This window comes from Euwallacea fornicatus, chromosome 1 (genome assembly GCF_040115645.1).
Source record: "Euwallacea fornicatus isolate EFF26 chromosome 1, ASM4011564v1, whole genome shotgun sequence".
Taxonomy (NCBI): domain Eukaryota; kingdom Metazoa; phylum Arthropoda; class Insecta; order Coleoptera; family Curculionidae; genus Euwallacea; species Euwallacea fornicatus.
The window spans coordinates 6,941,314-6,963,727 of NC_089541.1; the positions used below are offsets into that span (position 1 = coordinate 6,941,314).

The window sequence follows — 22,414 nt, forward strand, 5'->3', positions numbered from 1 at the left end:
ACATATGTTATGACAATAGGGATATCGATGAAGTAATAGATTTTTAACAAAAATCACTTACCTTCTGCACTGAATCTAAGTAACGCCGCGCTCCAAGTATGTCTTTGCTGGACTCTGCTTTTGCCTTGGACTTGGCCTCGGCCACGTCGGCGAGGGTGGAGAGACTTGAGCGAACATCTTCTAGACGTTTGCCCATGGCCTCAACTTCACCCCCTAAGAGGGCCTTGGCGTCCAATCCGACTGCTGACGCAATGCTGGTCACCAGATCTTGAAGTTCGGCCAGGGTTTTGGAGTGGCTGGATAGAGCCTCCTCGCACACCTACCGGAAAACTTATATTTAAACTTCCTGCAGAATTAATTTATGGCTTGGCCGGGGGAAACTGTTTCGCGTGTCAATGGATATTAGGTCTTGCAATCGCTTGTTTCGATTTCCATTAGGGGTAATTGAAAACACGGGATAATGGAGGGCCAAGGTTAGGCGAAATTAGGAAGGCTCTTCGGGATTTATAATGATGCAGTAAATTTTAAAACTGTGAGCAATAAGAGTTCCTGCATACACGCAAATGTAAAGAATTTATCCTGTTAAACTTTGTTATTACGAACTTCCTCTTTGGAAATATTTTTATGCCATATTTGGACGGTTTGCGTGTGCACAGCTCTTTTAATTTGAATTACAATATGTGTTTTGGGAGAAGAATGTTACGTTAATGAGTCAAACCTGTAGTTCTTTGTGGGAGCACATTTCATGCAATAGCTAGAAAAGAAACGATAAGGTTACATACAGAATCAAACAGCTTTCGCGCTTTTTAGAAAACTAAAAGTCCTAATCTCAGTGCGGGAAAAATCCACGAAAATGTATAGTTATTAATAAGATTTGCACAACACTAGAATGCTCACTGGTTGTCTGTCTCTAATTTTAACTTTCTTGCTGAAATCAGGCCGGTTAGTGCGGATTTATCCTTGGGAATTCTCTGCCAGACCAGCCTCCGTTTTCGGGAATATATTAGAGAGGTTCAGGCCATGTTTCACTTCGGTTAAAACAGATGTCACCCCAGAAAAAAACTACTTACTCTAATCATATTCTGTGCAACTAAACATGTCTTTCCTTGATAATAATTTGCCATTGCTACAAACCGAATAAGATTGCTGGTAAAGAGACTGCTGCTGAAGCTGTCTAACGCAATCACACGTGTTCGATCCCGCACGTTTTTGGGGTGAAAAAATCAATACAAAATACTAGGGGTAAATTTAGATATTCAAGCTCCCATTGTGAACACTACAGGAAAGAAGAGCTACTGCCGGAATGGTAAAATTGACTTCTACAGCGCCTTTCTAATTTTAACTAATCTGTTTATTTCTTTTTTCTCTAATCTTTATCCTAAATCTAATTGTTTATCTGTGCTTCAATTTGCAATTATCTAGATTTACAGAGTGAATATTTATGTTGAGATAACAAGCAATATGAGTCGATGTTTGAAGAGACATTAAGCTTTACTCCATCGCCTTTATCTACAGGGTGATTTTTTTAGTGATTTCAACACGAAGAGTTCATATAAACATAAGTCCGATAATGCTTCGTTTTCTAGAGAGTGTTAAACTTTTTTTCAAGTTATGTTAGTTATGTCAAAGTAAAATTAGTTTTGTAAATTGTTTTCCCTTCCGTGGCATTTTTACTTGTCTGTTACTTTCAAAATATTACAGTAATAAATAACGTTATGGATTTTATTTTTATTTCTTTTAGTGAAAACAGATAATTTAAGAGAAAAAAATTAAAAAGATGACCTATTGATATATGAAAAAATAACAGGTACACTCAGTTTTTGATAGTTTGGTAGTTTTAATTTTTTACAATGCTCTCCTGAGGACATGTAGTAGAGTTTTTTTCCTCTAAAAACGAAACGAAATGTGAAAAAAATTCAACTAACAAAACAAAACTATTTCTAGTTGCTTAATGCGAAAAAATATAAAAGTTTAAAAAACGTCACTGGCGCATAGATAATAATAATCGTCATAAATAACGCTGCCAAATTGCAACAAAATTGGTTAAAGAATGATTAAGATTTTTATGAAAAAACAATTTTGAAAAAAAAATGTTTGACATTCTGTGCCTTAAAACGAAACATTACAGGATTTATATTTTTATATAAACTATTCGGCATGGCGCCACTCAAAGAATCATCACTTGAAGTTTGGCCACGTACTTAAAGAACACCCTGTATAGGTATCTACCTAAATAAAGGAGATAATAAAAGAGTTGTTTACATTTGAATAGGGAGATAACCAGTCAGGTCGAGCAAAGGGAATGGTAAAGTTATACAAGTTTGAGTCATTGAAAATTTTGAAACTGGAGCCAAGGAAGAAACTTAAAATAAACGCTCTAATAATTTTAAAATGTTAGAACAATGAAGTAGTATATAGAGGGAAAGCTTAGATACAGCTACTTTTTTCGAAGTACAGCGTCTCATTTTCGATGGTATTGCCGGGTATCTCAATTATTGGAGGTGGAAGGAAAGGAAGGATTTTGTGAAGGGAACATGAAATAGTTATTTTTGGAACTCAGTTGCGCTATCTAGAAGATTTTTATAACGTCGAATTACTTCAATGGTGTCATTAAGTTTCTACCATATCACGTTTAAAAACATTTTATGTGCGTCCCATTGACAAAGCTAAGTTTAGTCAGTATCTTAAAAACCATTGCAACCCCCTATGCCCCACGATTTTATGGTGAACACTCCAAAAATTTTAAGTTTTGAAACACCCCGTATGTATGAATTTTTTTTTCAAATGCTCATATTGACACGTACACGCATCATAAAACGGTTGAAAATTCCTCTTTTATGACAGGACTTTTGGATACCTACCCTGACTTTCTCGGCAGCCTCTTCTGGCGGCAGCTCATCAACAAACTCCATAGGATTCTCAATCCATTCTTTGACTAAATCACTCGCTTCCTTATATCTTTTCCAGAGGTCCGTCGCGTTCTGATACTTAGTGCACAGCTCCTTTAAGTTGGTGCAGGTGGTGTTGTACGCAGTAACGGCTTCATTTACTGCTGCGCCCACGCGAGCTGAGACTTCTGGTTCGCAGCTTTCTGACAAGGGCTGAGCTGCGTCACGGAGCTCGGTTACCAAATTCTCGCGGGAAACTAAGTCTCCTGATAGTCCCTGTCAAAAATGGGTTATTAGGATCGAGATACGTACATGTGGTTTGCTATAGGCAGTATAGCGGTACTTTAATTGCAAAGTTGCCATAATTAGAGTGAGTGTTGTGGTACTTGGTGTGAATATTAATTGTACTTACATTAAAATGTAAATTAATAAAGTACACTCAAACTCGGTTATAGCGAACTTGGGTCATAACGAACGGTAGCTTTTAACGAACAAAATATTAGGAATGTAGAAAGTGTTTGTTTAATTATGAATTACTCTTGTTCGGATATAACAAACACATTTATAATGAACGATCGGTTTTTAGCGAACCTTTTTTGAGGAGGAATTTACAGGATCGATTGGTTATAACGAATTAATGTCTATTAAAAAGACCATCCTGCAACATTTATAAGCTAGTTTTAGGGTATTTTTTATTGGGATGATCTCACACCGGGGAATCCCCATGTATTGAATCGTAGTCATTTCTGCGCAATTTTGGATTTTGGACAGCAAAAGGAACTCGTAGATCAATATAATGAAGAAGACGTTCCATTGTCAGAGTGGATTAAGAAGCATAATTATGTTGATCAGGAAACGTATACTAATATGGACAACGATTTACTAACAATCGATTATCGACAAATTATATAGCTATATTGAAAGAATTTTTTTTAGTAAGAACCAAGTGCAAAGTGAAATGACTGACTACTTTATGGTAAGCAATAAATAGTTTGTATGCACGTTAAAGTAATATGATGGCCCACATCGGTATTACATAAGTACAAAGAAAACATGAATGTTCTTTTGCTTTTTCTTCCTTTTAACTGTGTGTATAAATCTTAACTATATACATAAAACAATTTTAAGACGTAAGAACGTAAAGCGCACATAATAGTATGTACATATATGTATGTACATATTAACTGGACTCAGATATACCGAACGCCCCACTATAGCTAACACAATTTCTGGTCTCATGTTTTTTATAATCGAACTCGACTCTATTTTAGTGACTTGAACTGTTTGTAAAATTTGCAAAAATATCTATCGATGCAAATAAAGTATGCAAAGGAAGTAAGGAAAAAAATTATTATTCGGCCCAGTTATTAACTATTTGAAGTAATCGTAACATTGAATCAAATTTCTTAAAATCGTCATTCGTAATACTCCTAGAATATCCGACAGTTTGTTGGTTTATGGGGCAAAGAGTAGAGTTCTGCAGTAGTCCTTCGTAGGACAACATTTTCAGCAGTTTCTATAATGTTTTTTGTTTAGATTTATTTTTGTTTTAAATTAAACAGTTAAACAAAATTGGGCTAAAGGTCAAATTAGGCTAAAAGGGTTTCTTAATATTCAAATACCCATGTTCCATTCATAATCTACCGCGAAGGGCAGTTCAAGGTGAATACAGATGAATGAAAAACACATATGGCGCTTCCAAATATTATATCACATCAACATTCCAGACATTCCTCTGCGAAGTGTTTGGCGCCCGTTAAAGGGGATAGGCCATGTAATAAAGAGATAGTCCTGAAGAAAATGGGTCAATGTGTCACCGTAAGTAAGACAGAGCTTGAAAACGTCCAGACGAATGTCAGATAAGGATGGAACATATGTGACACAGAGAGAGAGACGGGATGGTAATGTTGGAGTCTTTCTCCCAGATGTCTCTTTTGGTCATCCCATTATAACCTCAAAATATTCATTTCAATTTGAGTTTAGTTAGAAGATTCTTAATATTACGTTATTTAAAATTTTAAACGTACAAAGTCTAATTCAAGTATTCACTTTTTACTGGGTACTATGTTGGAATCAATATTCGTTAATATCATGATAAACAATCCAGATTAACCTAAAGAAACAAACTTAATTACTTTAAAGAAGTGGATGATCGCTCCATTGCATGCTGCGGAAGAGGTTACAAAACCCAAGAAATAGTGGTAAGTGAGCCTGCTGTTGTATTTTTGATTAGTGTTGCGAGGGACATGTGAAAAATGCTATTCTCGAAAGGCACAAAATCCTTATTTAATGAGAACATTACTTTCAACATGAACTTCAGTTAAATGTACGTGGTACAAGTTGAATTTCCAGCAAAACTGATTAGGGAACCGTAAAAGAGCGGGTAAGAAACCTTTTTCAAAATAAGGTACCGCTAGTTTCGGAGGACCATCCTCTCGGCTTAAGACAATGTTTTCAGTTTATGCAAGAAGGTTCTGCTTAGGACCATATAGTATCTCAAACTCGATCATAGTGAATCTGGGTTATAACGAACAGTTCGCCTTTAACGAAATAAACGTCGGGAATGTACAAAGTGTTTATTTAATTACGTGTTATTCTTGTTCGGATATAATAAACATATTTATGACGAACGATCGGTTTTAGCAAACTTTTCGAGGATGAATTTGCAGGTCCGAGCAGTTATTACGAACTAATGTCTATCAAAAAGACCATCGTGGAGAATTTATTAGATTCGTTCTAGGGTGTTTTTATGTGGGGCGGTATTGAATCGTAATCGATTTTGCACAATTTCGGACTGCATAGCTGTACTTTATTACTATCGGATATTAAGACTCGAGTAATCTACAAATCCCTCGATGCCCATTTCGCCTATATAAAATTAATTTTGCATATGTCTAAGTTTAATTCACACCCCTAATCGTTCACCTCGCAAGTGAATGCTTGTTTGTGACAATTAAAATCTGGACTCCTTGTGTTCGTTATAACCGAGCTCCCTTTCGATATTCTAGTAGTGGGAATTGAAAGCAAGGAATTTACTAAATTTAAAGCGCTACATGTCAAATAAACACACATCATCAAAAATATGCGGTTGCTTTAAACAGATGTATTTTAAGCCTTCGATGGATGAACGAAGGAAGTTTGAATGCATTAACAAAAATAAACTCCACAATGTTATGGTTAGTAAGAAATAAGAATAATACCCTATTAATATGTAAAACTATAATTTTAAAGTACGTATGTCAAAATATCAAATAACGTGGATACTTTGAACAGATAATAATTGACTAAAACAGAAATTTATAATGCAAAACTTAAAAACGTTACGAACGGCATGGGTGCATGTATTCTATAGCTATTCATATGATTTGTAGTTCCCAAAATGAAAAGAAAAAAGCTCTTCAATCACAAAAATAACAACATTTCAGTATTTGGACAAAGAACTGAGCAAAATAGAAATTTGTTACTATTCGCATTTCAACACGGCTACAAAACTCAAAAATGCTAAGTATGAGCACGTTCATATTAGAATTATTTCACGAGATTTATAGTGCGTAACAATATGGGAGTCGCTCAGTGGAAACCACGCGATTTTTAGGAAGGTATTCTCAGATTCCAGGCTCCGGAACTTAACAACGGTTAGAGATATATAAGGTCGTGAATACTAGAACTATTCCTCATAGTTCGAATGTTTTTTAAATCCACAATACAGGGAATGCTCAATGAAAAAAAAATCACTTACTTTTACTGCAAGAATTAACTGAAATGTAGACTCTATGTAGTTTTGAAATTTTAACATCTATGCAATTTTCCCACCTACTCCGAACCTAACGGTAATAATAGTGACTCAACAGTAGGGGCCTGATACCCAAAAACTTCACGTTGAAAATGTAATTATTACTGTGTGATAAATTATCACATAATTAAGAAACTTAACAATTAAAACAGTCAAAGCAAAAAACTAAATAAAGTTTAATAATAAATTTAATATTTAGTAGTTGTTATTATTTTATTTTTGATTATTAATATATTTTTATTATTTGTATAGTTGAAAAACCAGAAAAGAATACTGCTAAATTGCTACTTTTTTTCTAAAAAAAAATTCGAATTATAGTAAACTATTACAAATTCCTCGGAAGTAATGGAACGTGTTAAATTATATAATCGGGTATTCACGCAACTGTCACATTTCTACTTTCTGTACTATTTTTGTGTTTTTGAGGCCTTTTTGAATTCTGATACTAAAGTTTTGAAAAACAATTCCAGCTTAAGTGCTATCAAACGTACCATGGACGGTACTAATTTAGTAGATTACATAATTAACTAAACAGTAAACGAAGTTTAACATTATCAGCATAATTATAATGATCCTTGTAAATATTTCCTCAGTAATTAAAACATATTGCCCCAGAAAAATCAAACGTAATGCTTTATTAATTGTATTTACTTTTGACCAATAACATTGAGCCATAAATACACTCAAAATATTATTTATGTTCGGAAAATTTTCAGAATGTAATGAAGAATTTAAAAAAATTATAATAAACTGTTGATATTAAATTCATTTTTATTCACCCTTGTTAAGAAAACTTTCGCGTTTTTTCATGACGTATTTTTGATTTTCTCCTTTCATATAAACTTAAACACTAAATTTAACTCCCTCTTCGTACCTTTATTTGCCTTGATCTATAAAAAAATCAGTTTGGAACATCTCCAATTGTTATTAACTTCGTACTGCACCGACACTTTCCACATTAAACTTTAATCCCTTGGGGACGTTTTAACAAATTCAATTGTATCGCTAATTTAAAACAGTTATATTTAAATTATACGACAACGTCACTGTACTTTTTAGAATTTCGTTTAATGTCCGCGAACGTTTCGTCCGTTGGAAGAGTGAGCCGGCACTGGTTTACTTTCAATTTTGTTGCCAACGATGGGATGCGTCGTTTGTTATCGGAGCATGAACTGCGGTGTTAAATGTTGTTGCTAATTTGTTGATGTGGCTTAACTATTAGCTTCTTAATGAATTAACAACACCGGTGATAGGGGTATAGATTTAAGAACTCAAGAGGCATTCAAAACCACTTAATAAAGCTCTTTTAAGTGTAGAATTAACGATACGGTAAGGTGTGCCTCTTGACTCATGGACGAGTTATCATGTCTTAGATTTTAATTCATGAATTTCATGGAAACAAGTAAGAAATTAGATCTTAAGAGTACTTGTCCAATGTAGGTATGTCACCATGCTCTAATGAATGATATTGGCCCCATTGTGGCGTGCAGGTTTGAGGGGGCTTTAATAATGGCGCAACAACATAGTTAGAAAATGCATAATTTTAGTCAAAGAATGCAAATTTCTGGAACGAGCGAAGCGAGGTCTCGCAATATCACACGATTTCATTCATTATTTTTTCAAATTTTGCTTTACAGTAAATCGCAAGAAAATGGCATACGATTAAATGTATGTAGGGTTATTTATATTTATCTTTTTATTCTTTTTTTTTTCAACCAAAAACTGTTTGGGAGCAAAAAATCGAAAACCGACAAGTTTTTTTATTATTTACGTGCTATTGAACCGAGTTTGTATTGCATATTTTACCAAATTTACACCAGTTAGAGACGCACGATATTCAAGTTTTACTCCCTACAGCGACTGACTGTTCTTTCCAACCGCGATTGTCAACAGAGTTATGAAATGAAGATATTTCCCTATTTCATTATGCAGCTAGTTACGAAATAAATCCTGTCCAGTCACGTGCGTCCATCACTAGAACTGTCGCATTATTTGTCAAAATTAGGAAAAACTTTCTTACCACAAGTGTAAGTTGTAGCACTTTACCTCAAATGTGCAGTAATGGTATATCGTATTACGAGAACTCTAAGAAAATTGAAATTAATTTTGCAAAATTGTCATACTTATTTGAACAGAATTTGAAATATAACAGAAATTCATCCTTATTAGAATTTGTATATCGCTATCAAAGTACCACCATCTACTTAATAAACAGCAAACCTCTTATCACCTCCACCCCACAACCATTTCCACTTACCTCCAACCTCTCGGTAGCCTTCCTCAACCTCTCATAATCCACCGTTCCCTGAACGGTAAGCAACTCGATCATGAAGTCAGCTTCCTGCACACTTTGCTGTACCAGCTCCAGTTGCCTCTCAAATCTCTGCCACAATGTCAATCTGCCTCGTAACAGGGCCAAAATTTGACCGCATCTTTTCTCCAAGTTGGTGTGGTCATCTTGTAGCTGCGAGATTTCCTTCTCTACCTTCAATGGGGAAACTGTAGCACGCAGCCTCATTGGCAACGTGTGTAGCAATTGCCTACAGCTCATCAAATCTTGCCATAGAGTAACTAGTTCTTCACCCACCTCGTAGCATTCGCTGATGGCTTTCTCTATGGCATCACTTCCCATTTTTTCAGCACTTTCGCATTGATCCAGATTCTTGCTCAGTTCTATATGTTTCCTGCGTACTCGTCCCAAACCTCTTTGAATTCCCAGGAGTCTTTCTCTGACTAGAATACCTCCCTCTAGTTCTTCAGCTACAGTGCTCTCCAGGCGTTTTGATAGAGCAAGGAGATTGCCCACTCTATCGCTTTCTTTTGCGGATAGTAAGCCGAGTTTTCCTAGTTCATTTTGAATGGTCTCAAGGCGATTAGACATGATTTGCAACCTCTCTATGTACAAACTCAGTTCCTCTTCGGTTTTGATCACTCCTCCAAGACTATCAACATCTTGTTTGAGCTCTTGCAACTCTTGCTCTAAAAGGGCCAGTTTTTCGTTCACAGATATATCAGTGGCAGAAATAGTGCCCATGATTGAAGACTGAATCTCATTGATTCTTTCAGAAACTTTTCCCCATTCGGTTTGCAGTTCTGAGTGGAATTTTCGTTGAATCATCTCGTCTGATATGGGAACGATTTGGAGAGATTTTTCTAGATGTTTTGAAGAATTTTGTCGGGCGGCGTTGTTCACCTCGTGTTTGGCTTTCAGTTCCTTCAAGGAAAAATCCATTAGGGTACTTGAATTTATTTCTACCAATTTATTAAAAAACTTACCCAAAACTGCCTAATATGTCCTCTAGGCCCAGTAGGAATCTCCATCTTCTTCAACTGAATTTGAGCCTCCCTCAACCACGCCTCTACTTTATCATTAAGAGTGTTGTAGGTAGTCCAAGACTCCCCAAAGGACAACAATCTGGTCAGATTATTTTGCACATCTTCATGCAGCCTAGTGATGATTTCCAGTGACTCAGAATATGCTCCTTCCAGTCCTGAACACACTACCAACTCTTGAAGATTCTGAGCTACCTCATTTAGATGGTTCAACTTGGCGTGGTGTAGCGCAATATCAGTTGCTAGAGAGTGGTGCAGGTCAATGTATCTATCGTAGTCTGAAGAAGTGACGCTGTTCAAGTCTGGAATTCGTTGTTGGGCCACTTGAAGCCACCTCATTTCTTCTCTGGAACCCTGTTCTAAAATAGTCCATCTGGATGCAGCTAAGGACATAAGCTGGAAACGCCCAGTCGATTTGTCCAGGATCAGTCTGGCGCTTTCGTAAAGGTCTTGGTGAAGCTGTGAATGGCTAGCTCTAGTTTCAGAGTCAAGGTTCTCTTCTAGAGATTCTAGGATGGCCCTGCAATGACTAAGGTTGACGAAGAACTTGCGGTGGTTTTGCATTTCATCCTCTAGATGTTCTAAATTTCTGACTTGCACCGGACTTTCCACTAAGGCTTCAGCGATTTCAATTATTTGGCTGAACTCCTTGAGGGTCTGCTCATAGTCGTCCGCCAAAGAAAGGAATTGTAAGGACTTTTCTCGCTCAATATTAATTTGCTGCTCTAGTTGCTTGACTTGGTCGTGATTGCTGTATACTTCAGCTGGAACTTGCCTACTAGGAAAATCTCTGAGCAAACTTTTGGCGGTTGCAATCAAATGAATAGACTTCACTACGTTGGCTCTGTTTTCACCCTCCATTTCATCCAATTCGTTGAGCTTGGTTTGAGGAGCATGATCGGATTCTTTGAGGACGCTAAGTTGACGCCGTAATTTCTGAATATTTGAAGACACTCCATCAACATCACAGACGAACTCTTCCCAACGCTTTAAATCTCCTGATGCCAAAAGTTCGTTTTCCTCAGTAACAGCCTCAATTATCCTGACTTGTTGTTGAAGCGACTCAATATAGCTGTGCATCCTCTGTCGATCTTCTTCACTGTATATGGGATCAGCTTGCAGTAGGACGCACTGAAGCTCATCGACTTTCTCTTCAATGTTCGCAATCTCTTGCTTCAGATGATTGAATTCTTCAACTCGTTCTTTGGAAGGTCCATCAGAGGTTTGCTGCCTGCTTAGGTAGATTCGGTATTCAATGGTCTCCAACCATGTAGTAATAGTCTCAACAGTAGTAATCACAGTTTGCTGGATTTGGTTCACGTCTGCTTTTTGTACTGCCTGTCTCAAAACTTCCAATTTTTGCTCTACATCATTGTTTCTTTGCTCCACACTCTGATCTACAATGATCTCGTTCAATGTGGCCATATAGAGCACACTTTTCAGATGTGTAGTCTTTTTAGCATTTTGCAAGTTCTTGATCCTCTCTAAGGACTGAGCCTGGTTCCATCGAATATTTATTTCATTGAAAGTTGCATTTTCAGGTTCTTCAAGAGGAAAATAAGCAGGCTTCCAAGTGCTCACAGCATATTCTGGAGGAGACACTGCGGAATCAGATACTGGAGTCAAAGGAGTATCTGATAGTGTTGCTGAAGTCTGTATTTCTTCAATTGTAACCGTTGGAAGGTGTTTGGATTTGAATTTGCCTTTTAAAATTTGCTTTTGCTTGACTTCTTCGTTGATATGGGGGTTGGTATCTTCAGATGTTTTTATTTGCGTAGGAGTTGGCTCTTTAATTGATTCAACTTCAACGAAGTCTTGACTAATTTCAGCTGTTCCTGCTAGGGTTGGAACAGCATGAGATTCTAGTAAAGACTCGGTTGTCACTATAATGGGAGTTAATGAAGCTTCAGATAAACCAGCTTCAGAAGTAATAAAATCTGCAGTTGCGGCTTTAGTTGGTGATTGAGGAAGATCCTCAATTCTAATGGGTTTGTCATTAATGATAATCTCGTCTCTTACAACATTATCCTGGGCAATAAAATCTTTTGATGTTGGTTCGGAAACACTTTCATCCTCTAATAGACTGTCCTTTAATTTGGTTTCAGTGACTATAGACTCTACAGTAAATGCAGTTTGCGGTTTAGCTCCTTCATCTTCAGTTACAGTGAAAGTGTCATGAGTGGTGATATCCAATCCTTTGGGAATATCTTTAGACATTTGGACATCCACAGTGACTTCGTACTCATGGTCGTTTGCTGCCTTAGGTTTATCAGTAGATTCAGTGGGAGGATTTTTCACAGTTACAATTTGTTTAATTTTGTCTTTACTGATATCAGTGATAACTTTGGAGCAAACTTCTGCGACTTTATCACCTTCAACTGAAACAGCTTTTTGTGTATGAGATGTATCATGTTTCTGTGATGGTTCGTATGGTACTATCTTTGTTATTTCAGCCGCAGCTCCAATGTTGTGGTTCTCATCTTCAGTGGTGGTTTGTTGGAGCTGCAGTTGACCTCGCACTGGAACAGATTTTTCAGTTTGGTCTTCTTTTTCTTCAGGCTGTTTAGTCAGTTCACTAAAAGTGAGACCAGATTTTGTAATATCTGAAAACATCGGCTTGTATTGAGGCGCATCCACTCCTGAAGCCTGCCTATGAAATACTGAGAACAGATCTCCCTCTTTTTCTTCTGAAGTCTTATGTGGAGTTTCCTCTTTAGTTTTCCTGCGCCTCCGTTTTCTCTTACATTTAGATTCACCCTTTTCAGCTTCAATAAATGATTCCACTCCAACGATATCAATTTCGACATCAAACTCCCCGGAAGAATACTCACTTCCAGATTTTTCTTCTTCACGTGGTTGTAGAGTAATCTCGGAGGATTCTGATAATGTGACGTCAGAATTATCGCCAGGAACAGTTAAAACTGCCTGTACTTGTACTTCATATTCTTCACTGGTGCTTTTGGTTGGTGTCGCTACTGGTGTGAGTGGTAAATCTCTGATATCTGTGATAATCACCGGACTGGTCTGGATGACTTGTTCAGAAGTCAAAGTGGACTCTTTTCGAATTTCCTCAATTGGTGATGTTTGCACTTCAGTGGTGTTAATTGCTTGAGGTAGCGGTTCAAGTGAAGTTTGACTGGAAAATTCAGAAATTGAGGGCATTGCTTGAGTGGCAATCTCTAAGGCAAGAATTGGCTCAGGAGGAATAGTTTGGACTGCATCCTCTCTACTTTCAGTCACGATGGTCTGCATTGCCGACTCATTCTTTGGTATCACTGGACTCACAGTTTGGACCATTTCATCTATCGAATCAATTCTTTCCGGAGTGACTGTTTGGTTTGAAGATTCACAGGTTTCAACTCTGCTCAGTTCAGGTTTTGGAGAAGTTTGAGTAACTTCTTCAAGGAGTTCTGTTACAATCTGGGTGGATGTTTCATCTACCTCTGGCTGGGCAGTTATTTCGATATCAATTTTGTCAATTCTATTAGGTTCGGTAGAAGCTTCTACAGTTTCAATGGTCGATTCTAGAGATGTTTGAGTTGCTGCTAGTTCAGTTTGAACATCGCTCGGATTTTTTATAATGGGTCCTGATTCTTCCAATACCAAAGGAAGAGTCTGAGTTAGTGTTTCTTGTGTCATAACTGCTTCAATAACTGGTACAGTTTTAACTATTTCAGTAGACATGGCTTGAGAGAACTCACTTTCAGGTGCAACGACTTCTTCGACAATTTTAACAGTTCCAGGTTCGGAAATCGTAGATATAGTGTGGTATGAGTCATTGGGTGATATAATAGTATCTTCATGGGCCTCAGTAACTTCTTGATCGGGCTGCTCAGTTTCGTCTCCATGTTTCTTTCTTCCTTTCCGTTTTTTCTTGCCTTTTTTAGTTTCTTCAGGGATTTCTTTAGTGCTGTCATCAAGTTCTGAATCTACAATAGGTGTAGTAGATTTGGGCATCTGGGACTCCTCAGTATCCTCCACTTTCACTTTCTGGCCACGCTTCTTTCTGCGTTTCTTGTTTCGCCCTACTTCATATAAGCTCTCATCTAAAGTTCTATCAGCCTCATATCCCAACTCTTCAGATTCACTAGCAGATTCAGTTTCTTCAATTTTAGATAAGTCTCCAATGTCCAGTTCTGGTAATGGAGGTTTAGGATTTGCTTCTGAAATCTCCAGTTCTTTCAGTATGGGCCTTTGTGCATCTTCTGAAATTTCAAGTTCCTCCAATGTAGGTTTAGGAGTTTCTTCTGAAGGAATTGAATCTTCTGGGATAATAATTTCCGTCGATTCTGCTAAAGACGTATTAGTTGAAGCCTCGTTGCTCACATCTTCAAGGCTATCTTCACTTTTCTTGAGCTTCTTTCTCTTTTTTCTCTTTCTGCCTCCGTGGTCTATGTCACTTGGAGTTGTCTCCTCACCATGTTCACTTTGCTCTTTTGAAAGGACGGAAATTTCTACTTCTTCAGAAACTAATTCCTCAGGGTTATATTCAGCCACAGGCAGCTGCACATTAACCTCTTTAGAGATCACATTGGCATTTCCACCAGAAACTTCATCGATTGTCATACTAACTGAAGCTTTAGGAGTAGTTATATCTGAGTTTAGTTTATCTTCTAATGAGAGATCTATATGTACAATTTGTCCTTCAGTTGTTGAAACTCCAAGAGGAATTCTTGCTTGTTCTTGCTCTGTTTTGATTGAACTAGGCGTGGAGTTTTGGCGTTCGGCCTCAAGAAAATCCGAAATTTTCGGAGTTTCTTGGGGAACTGGATGGGAGTCTTGTAGTGACAGGCTGATAGTAATATTCTCAGAAGGCTGCTGCATTGTTGAGACTTTAGTGACCTCCAATTGGGTGGAGGTGGCAGGCAAAACTACCCTCTCAGTTGTAATAGTTGTAACGTCCGGAAATGTTGAGATATGAGGTGCTATTGTGTAGGATTCTGATGACTGAGAATTTGTCACTTCAGTAGCTAATTGATTAACTGCGGAAGTTATTTCTGAGACTTTACTGACTTCAGATTCAATAGGTGGACTATTAGCTGTGATAATCTCTTGAGATTCTAATGATAAGACAGTTGATGCTGCAACTTCTGGTGATGGAGTTTTAACGGTTACTTCTGAGATTTGTGTGATTTCAGCTTCTGCAGTAGAAGCACTCACTTCTGTAATTTCTTGTGGTTCTAACGTCTGGAGGGTTATATTTTGTGATGAAGCTTCAATATTTACTTCTGAGATTTTGGTGTTGTCAGGTTGTATAGACTTTGTCATTAGCGCAAATTCTTGAGATTTCGAAGCCTGGGGCATTGTCTCAATTTTTTCGGTTGGTAAAATTTCAAAAGTTATTTCTGATGTTTTGGTAATATTAGCTTCGTCAACTGAAACAGGATTTTCTAAAGAGTTTGATGATTGGGGGGTGGTGCCATTTACATCTGTTGATGGAACCAAAATAGCCTCTGCGACTTTTGTAATCTCAGGTTCTGAAGATGAAATACTCGTTGCTACTGTCACTTCTTGGGGCACTGCTAGATCTACTATAACAGTTGTTTCTGGTGGCGGAACTACAATATTTTCTTTTGCGTGCAACTGTTCCTCTCTGATAAATTCTTGTAGCATTGCTGTTTTATTTGCTTGTTGGAGGTATGTTTCCACAACTTCCTCAAATGGTGGCGCTGTTGGAGTTATTTGTTCGGACTTAAAATCTACGCTTTGTGAAGATTCTGATTCTTTTTGGAGTAAAGATGACGCGTTTTCAACTTCAGATGTTGCTGCAGCAGGAGATTCAATAAGAGGGAGAGGCTCTGCTTTACCCAAAACAGAAATAATGTCATCAGTTGTTGAAGATGTAGGAGGCTCGGTACTTGGAGCTTTACTCTTTTTTGTTTTCTTTTTACGTTCTGGTGCTTTTTCAGGAGGAGGTGCTTCAGCAATTTTACTACTTTCAGATGAAGCACTACCGTATACTTGACTTTCTTGCTCAATGAACTGGCTGATTGTGGAAGTAACTACTTGAGGGTCTGTGATGGTTAACGACTCGTGCTCTGGTGCTATTGATTTTTCAACAACGTACCTCATATCTGGCTCTACTTCTGCAGCTTTAAGTTTCTCCGATTCATGTTCATCAGTGGGGTTTTTCTGAACTTTATCTTTAGATTTCCTTGATTTTTTGCGCTTCTCTGGAACTGGAGGTGTTTGGTCTGTGTCTTTTATTACGGTGTCAGCTTCCACTTTTCCAGGCATATTATCGGAAAATGTCTTTTCAGTTTTACTCAAATTGGCGATTTGCGGTTGTCCAAACTGCGGCTCCTGCACCACTTGGCCGTTCTCAGTTCTAGTGACATTGATGCTGACCCTCGGAACTCCTTCCTCGGTAACTTCGACCACTTCCGGTTCTTCAAAAACCTCCTCAGTCACATGTTCCTTTCCATCAATGATGACGACTTTGCGCACTATTTTTCGAGTAATCCTAGTGATCTTCCTGGTGACACGCTCAACCTTGCCTACCACACTAGAACTGGAGGTGTGAACTTGAGTGCCATCTAATGACAACTGCGCTTGATCTATTGGCACTAACTTATTTTGTTCCTTATCTAGAAGTGTTAAATCCCCTTGTTGTAGGTTAAGCCCTTGGATGTTTATAGGGGCAGGTTTGGAACCTTCTACCACAGAATAGTGCACTTCAGGCTCAGTTTGGAACTCTTTTACATCCAATTCTCCCCCAGGGGCACCGGTAACAACTTTTCCTCCATATTGTTGAGTAGTCATAGTCTCCCGCCTACCATCTCCTCTAGCTATGCTAGTGCTTTTTTGTTGGCCCTCAAGAGTCACCTGGGAGAAAGATTGAGTAACCGGAGGTCCATCTCCTTCGGTCATAGTTTTCAGTGTGGTCAATTGCTGCTGCCTCATCGATTGTTGTTGCCTTGTTACTGTTTTAGTCCTTCTCGTTACTAAGATCCTCTTGCTGCCATCAGCATCTACAATAACTTCAGTGGTAGTCTCATCGGGCTCAACAAAAACTGTCTCGAAAGGCTGGTTGGGCTGCACATTCGTGATATTGAGTTCAGCAATTTGAGTTTCAGATTCGGGCCTCCTTCTATAGTTGGCTTCTACGAGAAGGTCGTCGGGTTCTTCAATGATAGGCTCAGGTTCTGCCATGGCTTTGGTATCGATTTGGATGATATCTTGGTCACCTGAGGTGCGTTTGGTGATAGTTATGGTTTCCTTTCTAGGAGCTACCACTTCAAGGGAGGTTGGCTCAGAGAGTTGAGTTTGAATTTGCGCATCTACTGGTTGGTTGTACGTAACGGTGAAGTCTTTAGTGGTGGGCTTCTCTTCAACCCTATCAGGAGAGGAGAGGCTTCGCCCGGTTTGGGTTTCAATGTCTGCAACTGGTTGCGTTCCTTTTTCTGCCGTAATGAATTCCTGTACGATATTCTTGGCGGAGGGCTTGATTTCTTCTACGGGCATAGAAGCTGAATCAAGAGTGGCTTCGAGGGACAGGTCTGGGGTGACTAAAACTTTAGCTTTCTCTTCTTCTATGATCGCTAGCTCAGCTTCTAAATATTCAATCTTATGTTCGATCACTATTTTTTGTTCTTGGAATAGAAAGGTCAAAGTTTCGAGTTGGGTCAAAAGGGTCGTAACCAATTGTTGTAAATCTGGGTACTGTTTAAATTTTTCCAAGCTCTTAGTGTGATCTTGCAAAGCTGCTTCCTTCTCTGCAATTTCACCTTTTAGGCCGTGGTATTTAGCAATATAATCAAGAACCTCTTCTTCAGTCTTGGGTTGTTTAAAGCTTTTAATAGTTTCTTTGGTGGATTGAATCCAACTCTCAATTTCACGAAGCAGCAGCTGATACTGCTCAAATTCTTTCTGCTTCCGAGCTCTTTCAGCTTGGGCGTTCTACAATAGATAGAAAAACTTTACTTAGCTAGTAGTGTTTATAGGCGAGCATGAGATATAAATAGTGCGGACAAAATTAAGAATTTCGGCTAAACTAGAGTATGTAAAAATATTTATGCTGTTGTAAATGTAAATCTAAATTAAATTAGCACTAGTTGGGCCCAGAAGCGAAAGCTGAAATTTATTAATAGCTCATTTAGTGATATTTATACAGTTTCTCATATGCTAAAGTCATGTGTAGAATTTCCTTTGTACGAAGGTACCTACCGAGACTACAATCCTGCCGTTTTCCGCTTGGGACAGGAGCGTGGCGATTCGAGTTCTTATTCCTGCTAAGTGAGCCGCCAATTCTCGGGTTTCATGGTCAGAAGTCAAGACCATAACTTGTCCTTCCAGGCGAATGGCTTCGGTGGCATGTTTCTTAAGTTCACTGGTGATGTTCTGAAATAGAAAAGATTTAAAGTTTCTGTTAAGTAAAATTAGTTTTACAATAGGTGATATGGGCTCGCGCATTATTAAATCATCGCGAAAAAAATCTACTGAAACTTTAGGGATTCATGACTTTTTAGCTGGGATAAGGCATTGTTGCAAGTAGCCTGAGAAGAACTCAAAAGCGTTAGAAAATAAAGAAACGATAACAAATTAACAGGTATACATTCCTATAAAGTGGTACGTGAATAACTGACCAAAATAAGCCTCCTTATATCATGCAATCATAACCTTCTAGAAAATGGAAGCGTGTTCCTCATACATCCGCATTATATAATGCAACGTGGCAGAGTATGAAAACGGGAGGATTCTTGACGGATAACTAGAATGGCATTAGAATTTCTAAGAAAAAGAAAGCTAAAGTTCTATAAATTTAGTCTTGTCTAAATATTCATGCAAATCCGTACCATACATTTTGAACAAAGAGATTAACCAAAGCAGCATACAATGATTCACATTTTTATAGAGATTTTAATTTGTCAGTTAATTTCAAATACATCGCAATTTATGCTTCGAATTTAATTTCATATAAATATCACATGTGACCCGACAAAAAGTGATGAAATGCAAGCAATTAAATAAAAAATGAAAATCAAAACAACGTTGAAATTTTCAATTGAAATTTCAGAAAACTGAGTGATCGAGATCATACATCTCGTTAGCAATGGGTAGGAGCTTTCCAGAAGTAATATACCGCGAGGTTCTAAATTGTCCCCCTCCCCCTATTAAGTTTTTAACAAATTATTATATTTAAAAAATTCAAAAGCAGCATTAAATAGGCCAAGAATACTGCCTGTCCACGTTTGTTTATTTTTTGAAGTATTGTTCACGCCGCCGGTAGCGGAAAACGGTAGATTTTAAAATATTGGAACATTAGTCAAGTAACCCCTCAAATTAAAGGTTTTTCAAAAGTGCATTGAATGCTGTATTGCACTTCGAAATCGATCAATTAGTTTTTCAGAAAAAAGGGCATACATTTTTTAAAAGTGCAATATTAATTCAGTTAAATAGTACGTAAACAATGAAAAAACTTATTTATTTATAGGAAATTGATTTGTTTTGGATTTTGTGCCCATAAGCAGTCTTTGGTTAGTTTTATTTATTTTTTAATATATTTTTTTTCAACCAGAGAAACGCAATATAAAGCTTCAAATAAACAAAACCAGACGAATATTTATTTAGAATCTGAAAATGCTTACCAAAACAGTAATTGTGAAGTTTTAGAGTTTTGAATTAAGGAGATTATTGAAATCACATTAAGCGGGGTTATGATTTAGGAGGGGGAAGCGGAATATCAATGGTGATATTTGAGAAAGCTCAAAAAATAGAAAGTTCTTCATATTACCAACAACCAGATGCACAACTTCTTCGTCATTTTTATTTTTTCTTATTCATGTCATTTGAAAAATGAAAAGTAAGAGATTAATTTGAGTTTTTCGCCAAACCTCCATGCTTAGCGATTAGATTTACCTTAAAAAAATAAATCCAGGGCTAATTAGAAACTGGCACCAGCTCCTTTTCCACACAATTATAAATCAAGGAACCGAACAACTTCTCACTTAACAAAAATCACCTGAACATCGATCCTCTCGTAACGATACGAGTTCAGTTCGCGCTTTCAGTCCTCGCACTGATGATGATGACCGCTGTATTCTGAATGAGAACAGCGTTACACAGAAGCGCGCGAGACCACGATAACTTCAACTGACCATCTGCACGTGATTCTGATGTTGAATTCTAATATCAGAAAAACGAATTCCGTCCCGTGCCGGTCAGATATAAAAATAATGCAACCGGCAGGTTAATTCAAGTTGGAAAAACGCAGCTGAAATGTCTCCTGAACGAGAGATGAAAGTGCTGGCAATAATAGATCATAGCGAAAATTGTACAAATGTCTATTTGATTAATTTATTAAATGATGGTGCGCAAACAAAAATAAACGGCTATCAGCTATAGGAGTGACCCAGCTTGAAACTCGACCTCAACGTTAGTCAGAGCTTTTATTAGAAACAATTTAACCGCTTGCAATGCTAGGAGGATTTTTTTTTTATTATTATTATGATTGAACATTTATTTATTCTGTACTAAAAATACCTTCAATGAGTGACGCACCTTGACAAGGAATTTAGTGGTCAACGATAACGGAATCGATGATGAAACCTCAATATGAAAAGCTGAAGTAATGGTGTTTGTGTTATGCGTGAAAGTGCATCGGGCATAGTTTGATGACAAATTTTTCGAATTAACATAGGGAATGGAATTCATTTATCAGCTTTCATAAGGTTTTATTGGCGTGTAAGCACAAGAAAAACCGAACGTGAGTTGATAAGGAGAAACAGCACTTTCTGAAATGGAATATGAGAAAAAAATATTCACAGTTATTGTTTGACCTTGGACAAGTTGTGATTAAATCATTCTCCAATGGAACGTGGGAGATTAGCTCGAAATCTTACAATATTGTGAAAATAAAAGGCACCCGAGAACACTGTTTAGACATAAAAGTATTGAAAAAATATTGCAAAAATGAAAAACATTGTATTCGCACCTAAGACTTTTTCAAACTGGAAATTTGTTAATAACTTAGAAGAGCTTCAAACTTCCTTTTCGACTAAGCCTCCTGATGAATCGTACACATGATGAATGGCACATGTGACATAAATAAAAAGAGAATCTCGAAGAGAGCCTCCTTAAGACTTAAAAAACTGTCCTAAGAATACTCCGTGAACTTTCAACATCTTAGGGAAAAATATGCTAAAACTTGAATTAGAACCAGAAAAATACGCAGAAAAGTTCTTTTGAACTTTTGTTCACCGGTTGTGGTAAAATGTGAATTAATTTGATCTCGGCTAGAAGGAATACCGAGGACTTCCTGAAATTTCGAAAATCGGGACTAACCTGAACTAGCAGAACCAGCTTAAAATAATTTGACCAATGTTAAAAAAATAAGTATTTTTTCTTTGGAAGGATGATTTTATGCAAAATTATACAGTGTGTAACATTTAACCTGGAATATCGAAATATCTGAATCACTAGGCATTCTATAAGGAAATGTTAGTTATCAAGACTTATCACTCTGAGAAGAAATATATTGGTGCTCAAGTTGATTCCTCTCCACCCTCCATGTGAGCGAGATGGAAGTCGACTTTTTACTCTCAAATGGCCTTCCTTTTTTTTTTACAGATTCGGATAATTCGGCTGAAAATAAGAAAAATCTGTCCTAAACATTTTTTTGAATTCGTGCTAGACAACACTGTAATTAATAAATTTTATTCACATTTTGAATGGCAACCTCCACTTTAAAAAAATGTTTGTGGTATAAAAAAATTTTACGGTAATAAAACGAGACAAATAACATATAATAATAAATAAACAATAACGTAAACAAATAAAACATCTATTTTTAAACACTCGGTTGAAAATGCTGCTTCACGATGGAGTATTTGACCGTAGAAGAGAATTTCGTTAATTCCATTATTTTCTAGCATGAATCGAAAAAAATGTTTCGAACAAATTTTTCTTATTTTTAGCCGTATTATCTGAGTTCGTAAAAAAATGGGGATCGCCATTTTAAGTTAAAAACTTAAGCTTCCCCCGCCCACAAGGGGGGTGGAACGATTATTGTTCCAGGTTAGACATTACACACTCTACAATAATAGAAATCAATCTATAAGTACTTCTCTTTGCCTCTAGTGGGAAATTTAAATAGTCATTCAGGCCAAAACATTTAAAATCTTTGATATAAGCTTTAGCTTCCTGTATCCTCAAATATCATCATTCTACTTATGGTTACACCAGCACCTTCTACCATCACTCAGTCGGGTATAGGCAAAACCTCTACCAGCTGACCTTAAAAACGTAACATTTGTGACCCTCAGAATTACGTCATGATGTATACAGATTTTACTGTTTGTCGCGGGTCAATGATATACCCGAAGCGAATAAAATTTAAATAATGAACTAATTTGGCCAGGTCGAAGTATACAGTGTGCTGCATCGCCAGACCGACCATAGA

The 22,414-nt window shown here is 37.3% G+C and overlaps 1 protein-coding gene across 7 annotated transcripts in view; it reads right to left on the minus strand.

The window, feature by feature from the left end:
• Msp300 (Muscle-specific protein 300 kDa) overlaps positions 1-22,414 on the minus strand; it is a 135,175-nt gene that overhangs the window by 7,907 nt on the left and 104,854 nt on the right. For all 7 annotated transcript variants that reach the window (XM_066301872.1, XM_066301833.1, XM_066301853.1 and 4 more), the window contains 5 exons: positions 18,181-18,354; positions 9,958-17,913; positions 8,939-9,895; positions 2,862-3,164; positions 62-319 (listed from right to left, as the gene is read on the minus strand). In XM_066301872.1, coding sequence (XP_066157969.1) covers positions 62-319; positions 2,862-3,164; positions 8,939-9,895; positions 9,958-17,913; positions 18,181-18,354 — 9,648 coding nt within the window. The remainder of the gene's footprint in view (positions 1-61; positions 320-2,861; positions 3,165-8,938; positions 9,896-9,957; positions 17,914-18,180; positions 18,355-22,414) is intronic.